Below are 24,997 nucleotides of genomic sequence, written 5' to 3'. Positions count from 1 at the left end.
GCGAGCATCCCTGGCATCTGAGGAAGGGTCCCGACCCAAAATGACAACTATCCATATTCCCCAGAGATGCTGCCTGACCCGCTGAGTTACTCCAGCACTTTTTGTCTTTTTTTGTATTAAGGTTAACGGTATGTAGGTTCTACTTCTGTATGTGTTTGCAGAACACATTAAAGCCAAGTATTAACTATTTTCTGAGGAGAAATTAATATGTTATTTTTGTAGGCCCGATCATTCTCTTCGACTCAGTTTTTGCTTATGGTTCTTCTGAAAGGTTAAAAAAAAAATTACATTAATGTGCAAGATAGTTTACAGAAGAATGCTTGAATCACAACAGTGTTCCTCAGGGCAAGCGGTTTAGAATGGGCAGAATTTGTTAGGTGCATCCAAGAGGGTTTCCTTAAATAGTTTGTGAATTGTCTGACTCGGAGAGGGACCATACTGGACCTTGTTTTGGGAAAAGAGCCTGGCCAGGTGACTCATCAAGGTGAAAGAAGAATTTTGGGACAGTTATCATAACTCCATCGGTTTTAAGATTGTTTTGAATGGACAGGTCTGAATGTTGGGCAAGGCAGATTATAATGTCGTTAGGCAGGGGCTAGGGAGCATGGATGGGGATCGGTTGTTATTTATTAAGTCCACAGATGACATGTGGACGTCGTTTAAAGGGCAGCTGATCGCAGTGCAGGATTGGCATATTCCAGTAAGAAGGAGGGATACTTGACATACTCTTCCTTTTTCAAGCTAAGGGAGCCATGGATGACCAAGGAGGTTGTAAATTTGGTCAGGAAGAAAATGTCAAGTTTAAGAAGGTGGCATCAGGAAGAATGAGGAATAAAAGCGAGAAGGAAGGAGCTCAAGCAGGCAATTAGAATAGCTATAAGGAGCCATGATATATCATTAGCAAGGACTGAAGGAAATCCTAAGGCTTTTTATACGTACGTTAAAAATAAGAGGGTGACCAGGGAGAAGGTAGGACCACTCAAAGGCAAAGGAGGGAATCTATGCGGGGAGTCGGAGGATGTAGGTGAGGTGCTAAACAAGTACTTTGCATCTGCATTAACCGAGGACAAGAACTTGGAGGACAGCGATATCAGTTTACAGAAAACAAATTTGGTAAGGCAGTTTGAGATGGAAGTGGTGGGGGTCTTGAAGAACATTAAAGTGTATGTCTCATGGCCTGATGGCATCAATCCTAGGTTATTGAGGGAGGCAAGAGAGGAGATTGGGGGGCTTTAACAAGATTCTTTGTTTCTTCTCGAGCAACAGGCGAGGTCCCGGCAGACTGGAGAGTGGCCAATGTCGTTCTTTTGTTGGAAGATGGAAGCTGAGAAAATCCAGGGAACTACAGGCCTCACATCAGGTGTAGGGAAACTATTGGAAAATTATTTGAGATAGGGTATACTTCCATTGTAAGATATTGGGCTAATTAGGGATAGCCAGCATGCTTTGTACATGGCAGGTTGTGTCTCACTAACTTGATTGGAGTTTTTTGAGGAGGTGAGAAAGGAGATTGATGAAGGTAGGGTGGAGGATGTTGTATACACGGATTTTACTAAGGGTTTTGATAAGGTCCATCATGGTAGGCTGATCCAGAAGATATACGGATTCATGAAGACTTGGTCCTATGGATTCATAACTGGTTTATTCATGGAAGACAGGGTTGTGGTGGAAGGTAGATATTCTGGCTGGAGGTCTGTGACAAGTGGAGTTCCTCAGGGATCTGTGCAGTGACCTCTGCAGTTTGTGATATATATAAATGACCTACGTGTAAATGTGTAGGTGAGTATGTTTGCTGACAACACCAAAAAATGGAGGAGTTTAGAAAGCAAGGAAGGCTGCCAGAAGATACAATGGGATATAGATCAATTGCAGAGATGGGTGAAAAAATGGCAGATGGAATTTAAACTGAGCAATTGTGACGTGTTGCACTTTGGAAGATTGAATGCAAGGAGAGAGCATACAGTTAATGGCAAGACCCTGAACAATGTTGATGTATAGAGGGATCTTGGGACCAAGTTCATAGGTCACTAAACATGGCAGCACAATCATGTTCTCTACTATTCTCTGTAAGACAAGAAGAGAAAATGTTGGGAGAGATACTGTTTTTCAATCAGCATCTGTGGGAGAACAGACTAGTGTATGCATTGAATGGTGGCTCTCCATCAGAACTTTAAGGGCCTGTCCCACTTTAGGCGATTTTAAGGTGACTGCCAAAGTCGTAGCAGATCGACGAAATTTTCTTTTACCCGACGACAATGACCACGACAATGCCGAGTCAGGTCGAGATTACAGCGTCTTCAGAAACATCACAAAATTCCCACGCTGTCAATGCTTCTCCGGCGTCCTAATTTTCACTGAAATCACTGACAAGTCGGTAAGTACTTGAGAGTTTTGAACTATAACATCTTGTATGGGTTACTTAAAAACCAAGCATCACTGTAACAAGGCATAAACTGGATTTACTTCCAGTTTACTAATAACTGTATTAAAAGTGTTTAAGTGGATTTGTGTGAAAAGTGTGTGGGCATTCTTTGAAAATGTACAGGAGATGCATATCTGGTTTCTGGGTTGCATATCTGGGTTGGGAGCCCACTTTAAATGTAATGGCTGATGGCCATAAACATCGCGAAATTCTCACGCTTACCTGATCATCAAACTGTCGCCTCTAATCTACCTGTCAAATGTCCTGACGGTAAATAAATTGGTTAAACACAAGCATTATGGTATTTTGAAATGACTTTACTTATTTTAATATTATGTGCTTCTAAATGCATCTAAGAGAACCTAGCAAATCTGGAGACAGCAGGCGACAGCGCCCGCAATAAGCAACGATACCTGGCAATAAGCCAGCTGTCGCTGAGAAATTTCACTCCGGATGATTTCTCAGCGACGCGTTGAGATCCACTACGATTCTTGGAAGACTCCTCATGATCATGCCCGCGACACCCAGCGAACTGTCGGCAACAGCCTAGTCGCCGGTGGTCGCCTTAAAATCGCCTAAAGTGGGACAGGCCCTTTAGTAACTTCCATATTTCCTGAAGTTGCTTTACCTGCTGAGTGTTTCTAACCTTTTTTTTGTTTTGTTTAATCATGATGTGTATGTGAAGAATTTGGCTTTTTTTAAATTTATGGGTGCCATCTGGAGCCTGGAGTCAGAAATTGTCAACAGTGGTTCAATCAAACTGTTCTATATTCCAACTACAAAGGAAACAAATATTGTGCGAGGGATACAAATGGTCTGTTACTTCAATTCCAGAACGTGTGATGATTTATTTCTAACTAAATTCTCCTTTCTAACAACAATTGGCTTGCATTTTGACTGAATGTTTCTTCAAAGTCTTATCTCTTCAGATGATGAATTATTTACTAACTCCATCCCAGTTAGAATTAGTTCATTGCATTTTTATGGTTACAGTATGATAACCAACCCAAGGCTGTTAACGATCATAAAATGCCCTGTTCTTTTATCTTGAAGCCCAAGTTCAAATTCTGCAAATGCAGCCAAATGCTTCTCCTCAGTCAAATGTAAAGGCCTTTACTGGAATAAGCTTGGGAACTTTTAAATCCACTTCTGTCTAATTCATAACGCATCCAGCTTTTAAGTGTTGACCACATTCAAAGGACCAAAGACACGTGTTGAAAATATTAAATCCATGTCATTTCCACAACAAAACAGCTTAACTAATTGCTAGTTTTGTTTCTGAAGACATTAGTGAGAGGAGAACTATGTTCAACACATATTTTTTAGGTAGATGCAAGTCAAAGGAATCAAATATTTTATTTCATTTGTACATATTAGTTTCATGCTATTGCCATCACAAAGTGAGGAGAAACAATCCTAGGGAAGTTATAACAACATTATAGCACCGTATCAAAGAAAATTAAAACAATCATTTATAATTTCACAGAAAAAGACAATGTTACTGCTTTCCCAAAGCTCCTATTATTTAAATTTAGACGAGGTAGTAGTGATATTAAACATTAATATTGTAAATCAATAAGCATACATACTGTATTCCAGCCCACTGAAGTAGTCACTTATGTGAAAGTTAATTAACGCAGAGGCCCAAGAAAAGATTCCAAAGCAGGTGAGTGGAATTCCCCTTTGTTTAAAATCATTTAGTTACCAAGTTGCACTCAGAAAGATGCATTCTTTTACTATGGAAAAGTGTCATTTTATTCTAGAAACTACACTGTTACCTCTGTTTACAGATGATTTGAACTAGATTGATTAGGATAAAGTATTTAAACACACTGAACAGGATTAGTTGACGCGAGGGATTTTTGTTATAGTAGTCAATGTTTGCAGTTCATGTGGCAAGAGTAAATTCATTGCAACATCTTGAACAGCTGGACATGACCATTATCTCTGTGCACAAAATACAGCAGATAATGTATCATGTGGTTGATGTGATCTCCTGGAATGCATTTTAATTGAGTGGTTTCAAAGGAATTTTAAACATTTTATTTTCCGAATTTGTTGTGGCTTTTTGGTTTACTTTGCCATGCCCAGGAAATGAAATGGCAGCAGGTGGAATAGAGAGAGTGCATTGATAACTTTAGCAGCATCATAACCCCTGGGACAGCATCCCTGGAACGACTTTGTGCAACATTTTGCTTCTGGCCATTCTGTGCAATTCCCTCAAATTTTCTTATGAACAGGCGTGATTTGTTAAAAACAGCATAATTGTAGCTCCAATTATTACACATTTTCTTTATAAATGTGTGTTCTTGCTCCATAGTTCAAAGGTTACTTTATCAATAGAGTTTGTGTACTTTCTGGTCAATAAATGACACAAGCATTAACATTCAGAGATACTAGGTAAATATGACGCTTTAAGATAGGAAAATGATAATCATATTTGTGAACTAAATCTTTAAATCAATTAATAGCAGAATATACTCAACCACTGCAATCACAAGCCCACAATCTTTGCAGACTGTTTTAGAATTAACTAAACAGGAAACACACTTTTCTGTTATATAAATTAATAGGGGATCTGACATTTCGGAGGCTGCGGGAGCTGCTGCGACGCGACGCGCCTTGGGCTTGGCCTGCTGTGGACCGTCCGGTGCGGCCTGCAACCACAACAGCCTGACTGCGGGAGAGGACAGCGGGAGAAGGGAAAGACATTGTGGCCTTCCATCACAGTGAGGAGAGAGAGGACTGGAGGAGACTCACTGTGATGGATGTTTCTTTGATGGATGTTTCTTTTTTTGTGTGTTTTTGGGGTTGGGTAATTTTAATGCCTATTTAATGCTTTTATTGTTGGACTGTGTTTTGGGGGTTTTGGGGTTGTGTAATTTGAATGCATATTTAATGCTTTTATTGTTGGACTGTGGGTGACCGAATTTCGTCCAATATTGGATGACAAATAAAGCTATCTATCTATCTATCTATCTATTGTGTTTGGAAGATGACATTTTTTCTGTGTTAACAAATGTTTACAGCCAGGACAAAATGAGAAATATGAATATTAGCTTGTTTTGGGGTAAATGAGTTCCGTTGTTCCATGACTTTTTCCTGGGCATCTTATTTGCTTGTGTCATGGAGAATAGAAATTTTATTTTAGACAAAGAAAAGATCTCTAATTTGACACAAGAGTTGGTTAATTTTCCCCAACACTTGAGCTATAGTTTCTGTAAAAATTTGAACATTTAGAAAGCACACGCAATCTTTAAAAATCAAAATCTATTATTTAGTTTAAAAAACTTTACAAGTACTTCTTAACTTGGAATCAAAGGCAAATTCATAAAGGTGTCAAGAAACTTGACTCAAGTCTAGGAATCAGAATAATCTGGATTATCTTTAAAACCAACAATAGAAAATCCAAATGGAGGTTCTGTGGCAATCTGAAGCTTTATTGACAAAGGATTCATTTCTAAATTAAAAAGCAGGAAAAGTCAAAGTTATTAATAAACAACCTGTGTAATTTGGGCCCTGAATAATTTGAAATCAGATAATAGGTTTTATAATTTAACATTTCCATTTGAATGCAAAATGTCTTTACACTGTGTAGCAGAGTGGCCACTTTATTGGATCAGTCATCTAGAGATCTGAACCAATGATTTCAAATCCAAACATGGCAGCCAGAAAATTCAAATTATCAAATAGATCTCGACTAATAAGTGCCAATATCATGGATGGTGACAATGCAAATACTGGACTGTTGTTAAAAATGTTCTAAATCACTCGTGTCCTTTGGGAAAGGGAACCTTCTTTTCATATCCACTTTGCCTTAAACTCTAGAGCAGGCCAGTCAGTCGACGGCCTATTAGATGGAAAATAAATATTGATCTTGTCAGTGACTGGCACATCCCAAACCAACAATGTCATGTACTTGATTAACAGACATGACAGTGAGCCAGTAATCCAATAGCATTACTGCAACATTATCAGACGTTTTTGAGATTAGTATGTCATGAAGCTGTGTGCAATAGAGCCTCAGTGAACATGCATAAACATTCATGTTTATAGTTAATGTGCATATTGGATATTGTCAACTATTCATGTAGGTTCTTAAAAACCTTTCTCATCCAAATTCCACAAATGACAAAGATGTTAAGTCAATAAAAGGAATTGAGGGGTTACATGAACTTGCGTGAGTGGCACGTAACTTATTTTAACAACTGCTGGTGGAATATCAGCAATAAAGTCATAGTTATACAGCGTGGAAACAGGCCCTTCGGCCCAACTTGCCCATTCCAACCAACATGTTAAAGAATTTTCCAGCCAGTGTGGCAATTTCAGAAAAGGTGCTCTTGGAAATACAAATAGAACCTACTTTGATCTTAAATCTGCAGAGGAAGAGAGCCCAGGTCTACCTACTGCTTAGGGCTCTGACCAAGTCAGTAAGAGAGGGTGCAGATGAAATCCACTAGGATGTCCCCTGGGAAGGAACGTTTCAGCTGTGAAGAAAGACTGGATGGGCCTTGGTGCAGAGGAGGCCATGTGAGGTTTATGGAACATAGAACAGTACAGCACAGGAAAAGGCCCTTCAAGTCACAATGTCTGTGTTGAACATCATACCAAGATAAAGTTAATCTCATCTGCCTGCACATGATCCATATCCCTCCAGTGGCATTGACAGTGGCAGAAGGCTAGAATACCATGTGAAGCTGACTAATGGGAACAGCCATTAAGGGGATTTTGAGGAGATAATAGGCAATATACAGATTAAATAAAATAAAACCTTTTGTTAAAACCCGGGAGATTAGAGATTCAGTCTAAACATGACTGAATTGTGCAAAAATTTAATGTGCAACTTGATTGTGACAAAAAGTGGTGGTGGGGGCTCATTAAGATCGAGAGGCGAGCAGATTGCTTCCTAATCCTTTGCGTGACACAGCGTCCTGACAGGAACTCGGTTCTTGCCTGCAAGCAGATCTCTTAAAATGGTCACTTGCTCCATCTGGACTCTCTTCACTCGATGAGGTCTCTGTTCCCTCCAGCTCACTTCTGTATCTGCTGCTTACCTCAGGAACGCTGGCAGGAGCAATCTGTTGTTAAAACACGAGCCGGCAAGCAATGATTGATACACCACATTTTTATTTCTCCACAGCTTACTTGGGGGCACGAGAAGATATACAAGAATAACACTGGAGAGGAACTAAACCCCAAATGTCCCATCAGAAGGGAGAAAGGTTGTGCAGGCGAGTGAGAAATCACACAGTGCACTCAGCATTGAATTAGGGGTAGGCCATTTAGGACGGAGATGAGGAAAAACTTTTTCACCCAGAGAGTTGTGAATCTGTGGAATTCTCTGCCACAGAAGGCAGTAGAGGCCAATTCACTAGATGTTTTCAAGAGAGAGTTAGATATAGCTCCTAGAGCTGACGGAATCAAGGGATAGGGGTAATGCAGGAACGTGGTACTGATTTTGGATGATCAGTTGAGTATTGGAGCAAAGAGGTCCTTCTACAGTTGTACCGGGCCCTGGTGAGACCGCACCTGGAGTACTGTGTGCAGTTTTGGTCTCCAAATTTGAGGAAGGATATTCTTGCTATTGAGGGCGTGCAGCGTAGGTTCACTAGGTTAATTCCCGGAATGGCGGGACTGTCGTATGTTGAAAGGCTGGAGCAATTAGGCTTGTATACACTGGAATTTAGAAGGATGAGGGGGGATCTTATTGAAACATATAAGATAATTAGGGGATTAGACACATTAGAGGCAGGAAACATGTTCCCAATGTTGGGGGAGTCCAGAACAAGGGGCCACAGTTTAAGAATAAGGGGTAGGCCATTTAGAACGGAGATGAGGAAGAACTTTTTCAGTCAGAGAGTGGTGAAGGTGTGGAATTCTCTGCCTCAGAAGGCAGTGGAGGCCAGGTCGTTGGATGCTTTCAAGAGAGAGCTGGATAGAGCTCTTAAGGATAGCGGAGTGAGGGGGTATGGGGAGAAGGCAGGAACGGGGTACTGATTGAGAGTGATCAGCCATGATTGCATTGAATGGCAGTGCTGGCTCGAAGGGCTGAATGGCCTATTCCTGCATCTATTGTCTATCATATTGAATGGCAGTGCTGGCTCGAAGGGATGAATGGCCTACTCACCCATTTTTCTATGTTTCTAAGCGAGTCATAAGAGTAAGGTATCACAGCATCATTACAAACAAGGAAGTGAGCCAGCACGCAGGTATGTGATATGTGGGTTCATTTTGAGGGAGGGTGGACTGCGTGGAGGAGAGGGTGGTAATGGGGTCCCCAGTTACAGCCTCTTTTCCTAGCTCGAGTGCAATTTATTCCCTTAACTGTGTCCAGACCAATGTAAAATTGCTCCGTGTGTGTAGGGAGTGGATGAGAAAATAAGATAAATTGTGGAATATCTGTAACCGAGATAACCCAGGATGCAACCTTTATCTGCGAGGAGATAACATGGCATTCTAAACATCTTTTTATCTAATGTCTACAACAAGATTGAAAGTGATTGATTTGGACCTTCTGGCCATGTCCAACCATATCCAAAACAGTTATATAAGAATTTAAATTCACTTTGAACCAATACCCGAGAAGGTTTTCCAAATGACCTTGTACTGCACTTACCTTTCTCTTGCTGCCCCTGAGTGATACGGAGACTCTATTATCCACCGGATATGACTTCCCATTTTGAACTCTTGTGCTGGTCTTTTTCTCAAGATCTGTAACCACAAAGAGAAGACAAGGTCATCTAATTTACAAACATGGGTGAGGTTGGGGGGGGGGGGGGGGAGCACAGGAGAAGACTAGCTGGTTCATCAAGACATCCTGGCAAGGTGCATTCCATGCATCTCTTGGGAGGAAATAATTGGAGAACTTTCTTTCTCTGATCATAGGATATTTTCCCAGTTATGCTGGGCATGTACCAATACCCGTCAGAGCCTTGCATTGTATCCTTTAGCATAGATCATTGCCTCGACTACCTTGGTAGTGAATGTAACAAGCTTTTTCATCTTGCGCTGATAACGTTTGGATTTAACTGGATAGAATTCAATCCCTATTGTTTATTCAATCTATCCTGTTTATTTGAACTTTTTCTGACGCAAGAAGCAGCAGTTCTAAGTCTGGCATGGTAACCAATCTTGGAAACACAGGAGACTGCGGATGCTGGAATCGAGCAAAGGAAAAAACACTAAGCTTTGGAGGAACTCAGCGGGTCAGGCAACTTCTGTGGAGGGAAATGGACAGCCATTATTTCGGATTGGGACTCTACTTCAGACTGATGGAGTTGGGGGGGGGGGGGTGGAGAAAGTTAGAAAAGAGAGGTAGGGGTTGGACAAAGCCTGGTAAGTGGATACAGATGAGGATGGGTGATTGGCAGATTGGTAAAGATAGTACAGGTTTGTAGGTTAATTGGCTTGATATAAATGTAAATTGTCCCTAGTGCATGTAAAGAGTGTTAATGTGCGAGGATCGCATGTCGGCGCGGACTCAGTGGGCTGTAGGGCCTGTTTCCGCACTTTATTTCTAAACTAAACTAAAATAGGGAGTGAGCAGGAAAGTGGTGTTGAGGCCATGTGTAAGAAGGAACTGCAGATGCCGGTTTAAACATTAGACACAAAAAGCTGGAGTAACTCGGCGGGACAGGCAGCATCTCTGGAGAGAAGTAATGGGTGCCGTTTCAGGTTGAGACCCTTCTTCAGTCTTGCAATAAAAAAGTAGTTTGTGAGATTTTGTTGACGACAGACACCACAAATAAAAAGGGAAAAGCCTGCCATGCACTCCTGCCTTATGTTTGGGGTAGACACAAAGTGCTGCAGTAACCCAATGGATTACCCGATGCAGTAACCCAATGGCAGCATCTCTGGAGAAAATGGATGGGTGACATTTTGGGTCGGAACTCTTCTTCAGACTGAAAGTAGAGGGGAGGGAACTGGAGGTTGGACCAAAACAGCACCCATCCTTTTTGTCCAGCCATGCTGCCTGACCCACTGAGTTACTCCAGCACTTTGTGTCCATCTTGGTATAAACCAGAATCTGCAGTTCCTTTCTACACAGTAGGTCTGGGGTGGCTGTGCAGGCATGTGAAGCATACTGGGGCACCTGCACTAATCTTATACCCTGTAGCTGGATGACAGTCAGAGTTTATGTGACTGAATGTAGAAACTGGCAGCTGTGATTTAACCTCAAAGAAAATGCAACTCCAAAAAAAATAAATTAGAATGAGCCAAGCAGATGGAGCAGTTTCCAAAACACTTTGCCCATGATCATGGTGAAAGCTCCATCAGGTTGGATTCCATTAGAGAGTGCAGGTGTCAGTGGCAGCACCCACCTCCCCTCCGCTCCCTCCACCCCCACCACCGTACACCAGATTCGTTTAACTGTAGAGGTGTACAGATTCTGATAGGATTGTGTACCTGAAAGAATTTCATCTATTTTCTCTACTGCAGACTTGGCATCCTCCATAGTGAAACACATTGGTGGCTTGAACTTCAGAACATTCCGATGTGGCCCATCAGCACTCAATATTATATTATGCTCCTTCAGCCTGTGGTGGTAAATATAAAACAAGTCAGTTTGCAGTGTTGGACAGGAAGAGACACTAATTTTGTACTCTCATTACCAGCTGTTACAGACTTGCTCCCGGCTAAATCCAGCTTCTTTGTTTCCACCAAGCTAGCTTTCTTGCCCGAGGCGTGCAGGCTGAATGCACCCAACTCAAAACAGGAACCCCGTCTATCAGTGGCCTGCTTGAGATCCATCTCTAGCTAAATTGTCTCATCACAGGCAGAATCCCCTCCCCACTGAAGGTTTTGGAGGGGCTCCCATTTAGCTCTGCTGTTTGGCTGCATCGTTTAAGTGGAGATTCGGAGTCAAATTTGGTTTTGGCATGCATCAGGAAGAGACACAAAATGCTGGAGTAACCCAGCGGGTCAGGCAGCATCTCTGGTGATTATGGATAGGTGACCTTTCAGTCAGGACCCTTCCTCAGTTCAGACTGAAGAAGGGTCCCGACCCAAGACGTCACCTATCCATGTTCTCCAGAGTTGCTGCCTGACCTGCTGAGTTACTCCGGAACTGTCTTTTTTTGAAGTCTCATTTCTACATAAATCAGGACGAGCTTCCCACCAACGTCACAAATAAATTGTGTTTTTCATCTTGTCCCATGCCAACAATTGAGTTTTTCAAAACATCTGACAACACACTGCATGGAAAATATATATTACAATTGTCATCCAATGCTGACAACATCTGAAAGATCAATTAAACTCTGCTGACTGTGCCTTTTGAGCATGGTACTTTCCTGGAATCCCTCCAGGCATCAACACTTGTTTCTGGGTCTTCAATTTGCAGTTAACAGTACAAAGAACTGTGTCTTGTTACCTGTAGACTATGTGCTGTGCTTCTGCCTTGGCTGGTGTTCGCTTCCTATGGTCTTTAACCAGGTCAACTCCAATAAACAAGCCCACACCTCTGGAGGGAGAAGGATAATAAGCTTAACAGAGAAGTAGAACATTTAACCAGCTGTATGACGGCAGATCTATCAGACATTCACTGCCAAGATCCATCGATATATTTAATATGCCTTCCAAGTGGTACTGAGGTGGTCATTCACCACTCAGTTTTAATACCAACCAGAAAATAGTGAACTTTGCACTTACGCCAAGACGTGCGATTGTTTACAGAATTATGTACCAAAGTATAAGCTGTGTAAAAATCAGTTTCCAACTATAAAAGTATTAAAAAATTATTAAAAACAACTATAAAAGTGTCGCAACGGTAGAGTTGCAGCCTGACAGCACCAGAGACCTGGGTTTGATCCTGATTCGGTGCCAAGTTGTATGGAGATTGCACCTTCTCCCTGTAAACGCATGGGTTTCCTCCAGATGCTCCTGTTTCCTCCCACATTCGAAAGACATTTGAAGGTGCAGATTTATAGATTAATTGGCCCTCTGTTAATTGCCCCTAGTATATAGGATAGAACTGGTGTACAGGCTATCGGCATTGCAGTTTATCCACCTTGAAACAGGGATGGTAAACAAAGCCGAGGTCAGCAGGTTTCTAGTTACTGGTGGACGCTCATCAACACAATCCCAGGACATTTGCTTTGGGGTATTCAGCAGCTTCAATAATCTAGACAAAAAGCCACAAATTACACTGCACAATGGGGACTGAACAGTGCCCGGCGCGGCTCGGCCGCGGGACTTTCCAGCGTGGCGCGGCCGCGTGGACTTTCCATCGCCCGGTGCGGCGCGGCCGTGTGGACTTTCCATCTCCTTGCGGGGGCTGTGCGGGTCGGTCGCCTCAGTAGGGGTCGAGTTGTCTGTACGTGGGAGGGGCATGGGGGAAGAGAGAGGGGAAGTTTTTGGCCTCCATCACAGTGAGGGGGTGTTTGGAGTCACTGTGATGGATGTTTGTGTTGGGGTTGTGTCTTGTGTTTTTGTACTGCTGGCTAAGTAATCTCGTTCTGAACGAATGACAAATAAAGCTATTTTGGATTTTGGATTTGGATTTGGATGATTCTGGTATCCATTGTGATAATAGACATCCAGTACCATCTACAACAACAAAAGCAGAATTTAATGGCAGTTTTGTCACTGCACTTCTTTAACATCAGAATCTTGGGGGAGCACAAGTCAGAAGCTTGCCAATAGAACTAGGCTAAATACCCTCTACTAAGTTGTGATTGGCTGCTATCTACCGTGCCTTCCATAATATTTGGGACCCATCATTTATTTATTTGCCTCTATACTCCACAATTTGACATTTGTAATAGAAAAAAACACGTGTGGTTAAAGTGCACATTGTCAGATTTTATTATAGGCCATTTTTATACATTTTGGTTTCACCTTGTGGAAATTACAGCTGTGTTTATACATAGTCCCCCCATTTTAGGGCACCATCATTTTTGTGACAATGGCTTCACAGGCATTTGTAATTGTTCAGGTGTGTTTAATTGCTTCCTTAATGCAGGTATAAGAGAGCTCTCAGCACATAGTCTTTCCTCCAGTCTTTCCATCCCCTTTAGAAACTTTTATTGATGTTTATCAACATGAGGACCAAAGTTGTGTCAATGAAGGTCAAAAAAGCCATTATGACACTGAGAAACAAGAAACATCAGCCAAACCTTAGGCTTACCAAAATTAACTGTTTGGAACATTTTTAAGAAGAAAGAGAGAACTGGTGAGCTTACTAATCGCAAAGGGACTGGCAGGCCAAGGAAGACCTCCACACCTGATGACAGAAAAATTCTCTAAAATACAGAAAAATCCCCAAATATCTGTCCGACAGATCAGAAACACTCTTCAGGAGTCAGGTGTGGATTTGTCAATGAATCGCAGACTTCAAGCAGTCATTGCATGCAAAGGATATGCAACAAAATACTAAACATCACTACTTACATTTACATGACATTGCTGGGTACCAAACATTATGGTGCCCTGAAATGAGGGGGACAATGTATAAATGCTGCTGTAATTTCTGCATGGTGAAGCCAAAATGTATAAAAATGGCCTTTATTAAAATCTGACAATGTTGACTTTAACCACGTGATTTTTTACAAATGTCAAATTGTGGAGTACAGAGGCAAATAAATAAATGATAGGAAATTAGAAAAGCGAAAAAAAGATATGAGGCTGCTTTGGCAAGTAATGTAAAAGTAAACCCCAAGGGGTTCTACAGATATGTCAATAGCAAAAGGATAGTGAGGGATAAAATTGGTCCATTAGAGAGTCAGAGTGGACAGCTATGTGCTGAGCCGGAAGAAATGGGGGAGATATTAAACAATTTCTTTTCTTCGGTATTTACCGAGGAGAAGGATATTGAATTATGTGAGGTAAGCGAAACAAGTAGAGTAGTGATGGAAATTAGGAGGATTAAAGAAGAGGAGGTACGGACACTTTTGAAGAATATAAAAGTGGATAAGTCTCCAGGTCCTGATAGGATATTCCCTAGGACATTGAGGGAAGTTAGTGCAGAAATAGCAGGGGCTATGACGGAAATATTTCAAACGTCATTAGAAACAGGGATGGTGCCGGAAGATTGGCGCATTGCGCATGTTGTGCCGTTGTTTAAAAAAGGTTCTAAAAGTAAACCTAGCAATTATAGACCTATTAGTTTGACGTCTGTGGTGGGAAAATTAATGGAAAAGATACTTAGGGACAATATATATAATTATTTGGATAATCAAGGCCTGATTAGAAACAGTCAACATGGATTTGTGCCTGGAAGGTCATGTTTGACTAATCTTCTTGAATTGTTTGAAGAGGTTACCAGGGAAATTGATAAGGGCAAGGCTGTGGATGTTGTCTATATGGACTTCAGTAAGGCATTTGACAAGGTTCCACATGGAAGGTTGATTAAGAAGGTTAAATCGTTGGGTATTAATAGTGAGGTTGCAAGATGGATTCAACAATGGCTGAATGGGAGATACCAGAGGGTAACGGTTGACAATTGTATGTCAGGTTGGAGGCCAGTGTCTAGTGGAGTGCCCCAAGGATCTGTGTTGGGTCCACTGTTGTTTGTCATTTACATTAATGATCTGGATGATGGTGTGGCAAATTGGATTAGTAAATATGCAGATGATACTAAGATAGGTGGAGTAGTTGATAGTGAGGTAGATTTTCAAAGTCTACAGAGAGACTTGGGCCTTTTGGAAGGGTGGGCTGAAAGATGGCAGATGGAGTTTAATGCTGATAAGTGTGAGGTGCTGCATTTTGGTAGGACAAATCAAAATAGGATGTACAGGGTAAATGGTAGGGAATTGAGGAATGCAGTGGAACAGAGGGATCTGGGAATAACTGTGCATTGTTCCCTGAAGGTGGAATCTCATGTGGATAGGGTGGTGAAGAAGGCGTTTGGTATGCTTGCCTTTATAAATCAGAGCATCGAGTATAGAAGTTGGGATGTAATGTTGAAATTGTACAGGGCATTGGTGAGGCCGAATCTGGAGTATGGTGTGCAGTTCTGGTCGCCAAATTATAGGAAGGATGTCGACAAAATGGAGAGGGTACAGAGGAGATTTACTAGAATGTTGCCTGGGTTTCAGCACTTAGGCTACAGAGAGAGGTTGAACAGGTTGGGTCTTTATTCTTTGGAGCGTAGAAGGTTGAGGGGGGACTTGATAGAGGTTTTTAAAATTTTGAGAGGGACGGACAGAGTTGACGTGGGTAGGCTTTTCCCTTTGAGAGTGGGGAAGATTCCAACAAGGGGACATAGCTTCAGAATTGAGGGACAAAGGTTTAGGGGTAAAATGAGGGGGAATTTCTTTACTCAGAGGGTTGTGGCTGTATGGAATGGACTTCCGGTGGAAGTGGTGGAGGCTGGCTCGATTTTATTATTTAAGAGTAAATTGGATAGGTATATGGATAGGAGGGGATTGGAGGGTTATGGTCTGAGTGCAGGTAGATGAGACTAGGTCAGGGAGAATGGTCGGCGTGGACTGGTAGGGCCGGACAGGCCTGTTTCCATGCTGTAGTTGTTATATATATATATGTTATATGTCTTTGTCCCTAACATTATGGAGGGCACTGTACACAAGCCAGGTCAGTATTATCACCATTCGCCTGGATCAACACAGCTGCAATGAAACGTTGCTACTTTCAGAACAGAGCACCAGCTTCAGCCTCATCTCTACAGTATTCAAATCTTTCAACTGGGGCTTCACCTTGGGCAACTGGATGCTCAGCAGCAGCTTACTAAGTTTACTGAAAATGCATTCCCAGACCAGTCAACTTAACCCCCAAGGATGAGCAAGTGTGATATTGGCAACACACTGAACAGCCAGACTTGCTCCAATATTGCAAGCACTGACCCCAATTTGTGCCGCTGCAGGACAACCACTGGTAAGCTCAGTGCTGTGGACTGGAGGGTTGCACACTTTGGGGCAGCTGAAATCCAGCAAAATTCCCAAACACTTTATGGGGTTTCTAAGCATTGGTTTTTGCTTATGCCGAACTGTTTCTAAAGACAACTGGAAAGGGGCAGTGGGTGAGACAGTGGTGACCTCTCCTAGTAATGCGATTTGTGATATGACAAGAACAGAAGGCAGCACTATTGGCCCTTGTATTTACAAAGGGAGCCAGGTGGTGGTGGTTGCAGGGTGACTGAGTGAATAAATGTAATATATTTACTTGGGTTCTTAATGTAGCCATTTGAAGAGTAATATGCAGGAAACAGAGTTCCCAATGTGTGTCAGTGTTTATTTAATTACTCACAATAATACATTATCACATATGTCATAAATGGCAAATCAGATTTACATGTTCTGTCTCTGGGTGGGACAAAGATGGAGTGTGATGAGAAGGAAACCCGATAGCATAGGTTCTCCTCAGATGTCTTAACTCCCAGTGTTTCCATAAACCAATGAGCAATGTTTTGCCATTAGAGTCATTGACTGGTCACCACCACCATAACCCGTTCCTTCTTATATGTCATTTCTAATGGAAGTTAGTGTTGCCAAGCCATTCCTAGCAAACATTACCTGACATCGCCAATAAGCTGATGCTTGGCTTGCTGTTCTCTCAGTAAATCCATCAGGTAATTTCCTACTCTTGTGGCATTGCCTCGCAGATCCTCCTCCTCAATGACGTTCAGAACCGCCAGACCGATGGCACACGAGACTGGGTTACCTCCAAACTGAAACATGGGACAGCAAGATCAGAACCACAGAATCTCCACCTCAAAGTCAAACAGTATTGGATACAAAATAGCCTTTTATATTTAAAAAAATCATAAGCTAACAAGTGCACTTTATATCTTCACTGAAAACGGTTGCTTTCACTAGAAAGGAAAGATGTTATCCCAAATGGTGCAATAATGCAACAAAGTGCCTAAACACCACGAGGTGTGAAAACTTTAACTAATTTCTCAGCCTTTTGGTCTTTCTAAATGTTTGTTATTTGTGGTTGGGGATGTCGATTCATTTGAAAGCCAATTGCTTCAACAAGGTGAATCTGTTTAGTAAACTATAGAAAGCACTGTTTCTTTACTGGATTTTGACTTTTTTTTTTTACTGTGAATCAAATTTGTCGAGCAACAAAGGAATAAGCTCCAGAACAATTGCTGGGCGAGAAGCTATTTGTTGTCATTAATAGGGTGTGACATGTCGTGGAATCAGTCAGACAGTGCAGAAGCAGGCCATTTAGCCCACGTCCTCATTAACCACCAATACCCATTTACACTAGAACATAGAACAGTAATAGACCAATCGGCCCATAATGTCTGTGCCAAACATTCACCTCTGCCTGCACGTGATTCATGTCCCTGCAGATCCATGTGCCCTTGTCATATCCATTTCCATCACCAATCGTGGCAGCACAATTACTGCACTCCGTGTCAAAACCTTGCCACACACATCTCCTTTAAACTTTCTTCCTCTGACCAGAAAGCTTTGCCATCATCGGTGACATTTCCACCCTGGGAGAAAGGTTCTGACTGTCTACCGTCTACCTAGCTATGCCTCTCATAATTTTACATACTTCTATAAGATCTCCCCTCAATTCCATAAAAACAGAGGTAATACCTCTAAGAAAGGTGACATTCTGATAAACCTCTTTTGCACCTCTTCCAAGGCCTCCATATCCTTCCTGTAATGAGGCAGCCACAACTGCACATAACACTCTAAATGTGGCCGAACCAAAACTTTCCGAAGCTGCCACATGACTTCCTGACTCTTGCACTCAATGCCCTGACCGATGAAACATAGAAAATAGGTGCAGGAGTAGGCCATTCGGCCCTTCGAGCCTGCACCGACCGCCATTCAATATGATCATGGCTGATCATCCAGCTCAGTAACCTGTACCTGCCTTCTCTCCATATCCCATGATCCCTTTAGCCACATGGGCCACATCTAACTCCCTCTTAAATATAGCCAATGAACTGGCCTCAACTACCTTCTGTGGCAGAGAATTCCACAGACTCACATATTATATGAAGCATATTATACTCCTTCTATACCACTCTGTCCACTCATGTTGCTACTTTCAGGGAAGTAATCGCCTTGACCTCAAGATCCCTCTCTACATCAGTGCTGTTAAGGGTCATTAACTGTATACTTTCCCCATACATTCAACCTCCGAAACACAACACTCTACACTTGCTCGGTTTAAACTCCATCTCCAATTCCTCTGCTCATATCTGTAAGTGATCTATAGCCCGCTGTATTCTTTGAAAACTTTCCTTACTGTCCATAACTCCATCAATTTTGGTGTCATCTGTAAATTTACTAACCTACATTTATATCCAAGTCATTTATATATATCACAAATAGAGATCCCAGCTTAGATCCCTGTGGAACTCCACTAGTTGCAAGCCCCCAGCCCGAATAATACCCTTCCACCATTATCCTCTGTCTTCTCTGGATAAGCCAGTTCTGAATCCAAACTACCAAGTCACCATGGATCTCATGTATGGTAATCTTCGCGATCAGCTTACCTTGAGGGACTTTACTATGTTTTATTTCAAATGCTTTTCATTAATCCATGTAGACAACTTCCGCTGCCCTATCCACAATCATCCGAGGCCATTTAGAATGGAGACGAGGAGAAACGTTTTCACTTAGAGAGTTGTAAATCTGTGGAATTCTCTGGCTCAGAAGGCAGTGGAGGTCAATTCTCTGGATGCTTTCAAGAGAGAGATAGAGCTCTTAATGATAGCGGAGTCAGGGGTTATGGGGAGAGGGCAGGAACAGGGTACTGATTGTGGATGATCAGCCATGATCACATTGAATGGCGGTGCTGGCTTGAAGGGCCAAATGGCCTCCTCCTGCACCTATTGTCTATTGTCTTCGTTAGCTCCTCAAAAAAACTCAAATTAGTAAACCATGACCTGCCACTGAAGGAGCCATGCTGTCACTAATTATCCTATTCTCATGCATTTGCGAGTAAATTCTATCTCAAATAATCTTCTCCAATTGCTTCCCTACCACTAACATGAGGTTCACCAGCCTATAATTTCCTGAATTATCTCTACTTCCCTTCTTAAACAAAGGAACAACACTGGCTATTCTACAGTCCTCTGGGACCTCACTGGAAAGGATAGAAAGATCTTAGTCAAGACCCCTCAAATCTCTTCTTTTGCCTCTCTCAACAACCTGGGATTAATTCTATCATGTCCTGGGGATTTATTCTCCTTTAGGCTTTTCAAGCTCCTGGACTTGAGCTAGAACCCACTAACAAAATACATTGAGACCCAGGGTGTGGAGAAAACTGGAGTACCTGGGGGAAACCCATGTGGTCACAGGGAGAACATGCAAACTCCATGCTAAGATTGAACCCGGGTCTGTGAAGCTGGGAGGCAGCAGCAGAACTACCCACTGCACTGCCGTCATCAGCACGGCTGTGCGGGATGTTGATCGCCATTTGGTTGTGGATCTGCCTTTGCAGTAGCTTCAATAGTTGCCCATTGCACTTTATCTCGTGTGTTGTGCGGTGAGACTCATGAGATTATGTGATAAGATTAGAATTAGGCCATTCAGCCCATCAAGTCTACTCTGCCATTCAATCATGGCTGATCTATCTCTCCCTCCTAACCCCATTCTCCTGGCTTCTCCCCATAACCTCTAACACCTGTATTAATCAAGAATCTATCTCTGCCTTAAATATAACCACTGACTTTGCCTCCACAGCATTTTGTGGGAACTCAGGTTGGCTCTGGAGAATGTGGATGGGGAAGCGGATTGGAGTATGACCTGAAGAGACTGCCTGGGATCATAGTTCAGGACTAGGGGCAATGGAGGGTGGAATGCTGCAAGATGACCCAGGTGGATCTGCTTTAGGAGGCTCCCATTAAGTTTGCAGAGGCAGCAGCCGTGGCCCTGAGAAAAGAAGCCATGACTGAATTTCTTGGCCAAGTGCATGGGACTCTTGCTAAATTATGCAAGGTCAAGGGCATTCACGTCACTTAAAGGTCAACAGTGGGCATTTGGAGAGTGGAGGGATCCTTGTAGCAGTCACTCCTGGACTTGAGCTGGAACCTACTATCAAAATACATTGAGAAGGACCTCTTTAACTCTTTTTCGTCCCCAATACACAAGCACTTTCACATGAAGTAAAAGGAGAGACTACTTCCTTGGAAGAGATTACTACCATATCGTTTCGTTAATATTTTTGTGAAGAAAAGTGGTCTTGAACAAGAAAGGAGCGTTTGACATCCTTGGACCTGTACTCGCTGGAGTTCGGATGAGGGAAGTTCTCATTGAAACCTACCAAATAATGAAAGGCCTAGATAGAGTGAATGTGGAGACAATGTATCCAGTAGTGGGAGAGTCTAAGACCAGAGGGCAGTCTCAGAATAAATGGATGCATCATTAGAAGGGAGACGAGGAAGAATTTCTTTAGCCAGAGGGTGGTGAATCTGTGGAATTCACTGCCACAGACAGTGGTGGAGGCCAAGTCATTCTATATTTTTAAAGTGGAGATTGATAGGTTCTTGATTAGTAAGGGCATGAAAGGTTATGGGGAGAAGCCACGAGAATGGGGTTGGAAGGGAAAAATAGATCAGCTATGATCAAAAGGTGGAACAGATTTGATGGGCCGAATGGCCTGATTCTGCTCCCATGTCTTATGATGAACAATGAGCGAGCCTGAAAATGTGCTAAATGTAAATGAAAAGGACTTCATTTACTTCAGCACATAACATAAATGCCTCTTTTAAGTGTGGATGAGCTATGATTACTGCTACAATAAACTCATATGTGCCATCAAATGCTATCAGAGAAATCCATGGGAGTTGTCACAAGAAGTACTAACTCTGAAATTCGGTTAGATGCCAGCTTTTCTTCTGCTGAACGCACCTTCAGAGCTTACTTTCCCTCGGTTCTTAGCTCCTAAAAATCCTTTGATCTCCATCTTGAATACAGTCAATGACCCAGCTAGGGCATAGCCAAGATTCATGCCTCTCGGGTGAAGAATTCTCTCATCTTGATTATAAGCAGTTGACCTTTTATCCTGAGACAATGAAATCTCCCCCCTTACCTGTCCTAATTCTGGACTCTCCAGCTGGGAAAATCAACTTCTCAACACTTTATCCTTTAAAAATTCAATGGACTAAATCTTGCCAGCCAAAATGTTCTGAGGGGGAATTAGTATTGAGAGTAAAAGCTCCACTAGGTTCACATCTCTGCAATATTGTACTATTCTTGACTAATACTTAGTTTCTTGTTCTCATTATTTTCTCATGCAGTGCATTCAAAAAGTATTCAGACCCCTTCACTTTTTCCACATTTTGTTACGTTACAGCCTTATTTTAAAATAGATTAAATTCTTTTTTTTATCATCAATCTATACACAATACCCCAGAATGACAAAGCGAAAACAGGTGGTTAGAAATTTTTGCAAAGTAATTAAAAAGAAATAACTGAAATATCACATTTACATAAGTATTCAGACCCTTTGCTATGACACTCAAAATGGAGTTTAGGTTCATCCTGTTTCCAGTGATTATCCTCGAGATGTTTCTACAACTTGATTGGAGTCCACCAATGGTAAATTAAATTGATTGGACATGATTTGGAAAGGCACACACCTGTCTATATAAGGTCTCACAGTTGACAGTGCATGTCAGAGCAAAAACCAAGCCCTGAAGACGAAGGAATTGTCCGTAGATCTCCGAGACAGGATTGTGTCGAGACACAGATCTGGGGAAGGGTATAAAACAATTTCTGCAGCATTGCAGGTCCCGAAGAGCAGAGTGGCCTCCGTCATTCTTAAATAGAAGAACTTTGGAAACACCAGGACTCTTCATAGAGCTGGCCGCCCGGCCAAACTGAGCAATCGGGGAGAAGGGCCTTGGTCAGGGAGGTGACCAAGAACCCGATGGTCACTCTGACAGAGCTCCAGAGTTCCTATGTGAAGATGGGAGAACCTTCCAGAAGGACAACTATATCTGCAGCACTCCACCAAACAGGCCTTTATGGTAGAGTGGCCAGACGGAAGCCACTCCTCAGTAAAAGGCACATGACAGCCCGCTTGGAGTTTGCCAAAAGGCATCGAAAGGACTCTCAGGCCATGAGACACACAATTCTCTGGTCTGATGAAACCAAGATTGAACTCTTTAGCCTGAATGCCAAGCGTCACGACTGGAGGAAACCAGGCACTGCTCATCACCTGGCCAATACCATACCTATGGTGAAGCATGGTGATGGCAGCATCATGCTGTGGGGATGTTTTTCAGCAGCAGGAACTGGGAGACTAGTCAGGATTGAGGGAAAGATGAATGGAGCAAAGTACAGAGAGATCCTTGATGAAAACCTGCTCCAGAGCGTTCTGGACCTCAGACTGGGGTGGAGGTGCACATTCCAACAGGACAATGACCCCAAGCACACAGCCAAGACAACGCAGGAGTGGCTTCGTGACAAGTCTGTGAATGCCCTTGAGTGGCCCAGCCAGAGACCGAACTTCAACTCGATTGAGCATCTCTGGAGGGACCAGAAAATAGCTGTGCACCGACGCTCCCCATCCAACCTGACAGAGCTTGAGAGGATCTGCAGAGAAGAATGGGAGAATTTACCCAAATACAGGTGTGCCAAGCTTGTAGCGTCATACCCAAGAAAACTGGAGGCTGTAATCGCTGCCAGAGGTGCCTCAACAAAGTACTGATTAAAGGGTCTGTATACTTATGTAAATGTGATATTTCAGTTATTTCTTTTTCATTACTTTGCAAAAATTTCTAAACACCTGTTTTCGCTTTCTTACTATGGGGTATTCATCATCATCATCATCATATATATACAGCCGGAAACAGGCCTTTTCGGCCCTCCAAGTCCGTGCCGCCCAGCGATCCCCGTACATTAACACTATCCTACACCCACTAGGGACAATTTTGACATTTTACATTTACCCAGCCAATTAACCTACATACCTGTACGTCTTTGGAGCGTGGGAGGAAACCGAAGATCTCGGAGAAAACCCACGCAGGTCACGGGGAGAACGTACAAACTCCTTACAGTGCAGCACCCGTAGTCAGGATCGAACCTGAGTCTCCGGCGCTGCATTCGCTGTAAAGCAGCAACTCTACCTCTGCGCTACCGTGCCGCCTTGTGTGTAGATTGATGGCAAAAATAAAAGAATTTAAACCATTTTAAAATAAGGCTCTAATGTAACAAAATGTGGAAAAAGTGAAGGGATCAGAATACTTTCTGAATGCACTGTATATATCCAGTAAGTTTTGTGCATCTTCTTCTGTGATTATCCTCATTATAAACGCCCCTGTCTGCCTATTAGGGCTCTACACTTGTCCTTAGTTTTTTTTTTCACATAAAGTTCTTGCAATTCAGCTTTATGTTCCTTGCCAGCCGACTCATATTCTTGTCTTTCTTTACCAATTTCTTTATCCCTCTTTGCCAAGTTTGAAAATGTTCCCAATCCTCACGCCTATATATATTTCTGGCAACTTTGTAGGCCTTTTCCTTGGACTTAATAGTATCTAATTTCTCTTGTACTTCCCTTCAGTGGAACCTTGGACATTAGTCAAAGGCAGGTAAGCTTGTTAAGTTTGAATCAGCCCTTCAATGACTCACCGTGTTAAAATATTCAAGTCCGGATGCTCCAAATGCCTCTGCAATTTCCTTGGTTGTAACCACGCAGGACATGGGATGGCCATTTCCCATAGGTTTGCCCATGGTGACAATGTCTGGAACAAAGTCCTTTCCTTGCAACTGGAAGGCCCAGAAATATTTCCCAACTCGGCCAAAGCCAACCTGGACTTCGTCAGCTATGAACACTCCCCCAACACTATGCACGTACCTGAAAATAGAAATAGCCATTCAGTTTGACCAGAGACAAGCAAATGCAAAAGCAAATGCAAATGCAAATACATTTTTTCCATAATCAGTCCATACATGGAAATATTCCTCTACAATAGCAACACTGTTAATTACTTCAAATAATAATCATGCTTTGTCTATAAACTGATTGGTGTTGTAACCATTGAGGATGACAGTGCAGCATATTTGGAACTGGAGTCTAAGAATGGTCATGTGAGGCTCCCACAGAGGCCCTCCCTCTGGCTCTGCAGTATCAATGCATGGGATGTGGAGTGTGTAGGAAGGTACTGCAGAAGCTGGTTTAAACCGAAAAAAGACACAAAATGCTAGAGTAACTCAGCAACGTCTCTGGAGAGAAGGAATGGGTGACGTTTTGGGTCGAGACCCTTCTTCAGACTGAACGTCACCCATTCCTTTTCTCCAGAGATGCTGCCTGTCCCGCTGAGTTACTCCATCATTTTGTGTCTATCATGGGATGTGGAGGCTCAGTCATAGAGTGATTGATACATTCTGGTTAATTGAGGACTCGAGGGGCATGGAAATTGGGCAGCAGAATAGTAGCTCGGCTGTGAATCTAACAAATGATGGAACAGGTTTGTAGGTTTAGAAGGTCTATCCCTGCTCTTCATTCTTAAGCACTACTCTTGCCACCATCACTACTTCTTCTACCATCGCTATTTCAAACTTCATAGTATCTAAAATCATTGGCCACTGAAACACTCTTGCCGGCTCTCAGAGATTACATTTCCTGCAAAATACATTATGCATCATCTATAATTATTGCATAATCACAACCCAATACATGCATTAGAGCTCGGAGAGG

General features: G+C 42.5%; 1 protein-coding gene across 2 annotated transcripts in view; it reads right to left on the bottom strand.

The window, feature by feature from the left end:
• Window positions 1–3,759: 3,759 nt before the first annotated feature.
• The window catches only part of etnppl (ethanolamine-phosphate phospho-lyase), a 34,749-nt gene continuing 13,511 nt past the window's right edge, over window positions 3,760–24,997 (bottom strand). Inside the window, exons 8-13 of one of the 2 annotated variants that reach the window (XM_078401389.1) lie at window positions 23,929–24,154; window positions 16,894–17,048; window positions 11,796–11,885; window positions 10,829–10,959; window positions 9,039–9,133; window positions 3,760–7,500 (exon numbers count right to left, since the gene is read on the bottom strand). In XM_078401389.1, coding sequence (XP_078257515.1) covers window positions 7,300–7,500; window positions 9,039–9,133; window positions 10,829–10,959; window positions 11,796–11,885; window positions 16,894–17,048; window positions 23,929–24,154 — 898 coding nt within the window. In that variant the 3' untranslated portion in view covers window positions 3,760–7,299. The remainder of the gene's footprint in view (window positions 7,501–9,038; window positions 9,134–10,828; window positions 10,960–11,795; window positions 11,886–16,893; window positions 17,049–23,928; window positions 24,155–24,997) is intronic. The other variant, XM_078401397.1, reaches the window with a different exon arrangement.

Source organism: Rhinoraja longicauda, chromosome 1 (genome assembly GCF_053455715.1).
Source record: "Rhinoraja longicauda isolate Sanriku21f chromosome 1, sRhiLon1.1, whole genome shotgun sequence".
NCBI classification, from domain to species: Eukaryota; Metazoa; Chordata; class Chondrichthyes; order Rajiformes; family Arhynchobatidae; genus Rhinoraja; species Rhinoraja longicauda.
Note: the sequence above shows the minus strand (reverse complement) of the source record. Positions and strands in the feature narration are given on the sequence as shown.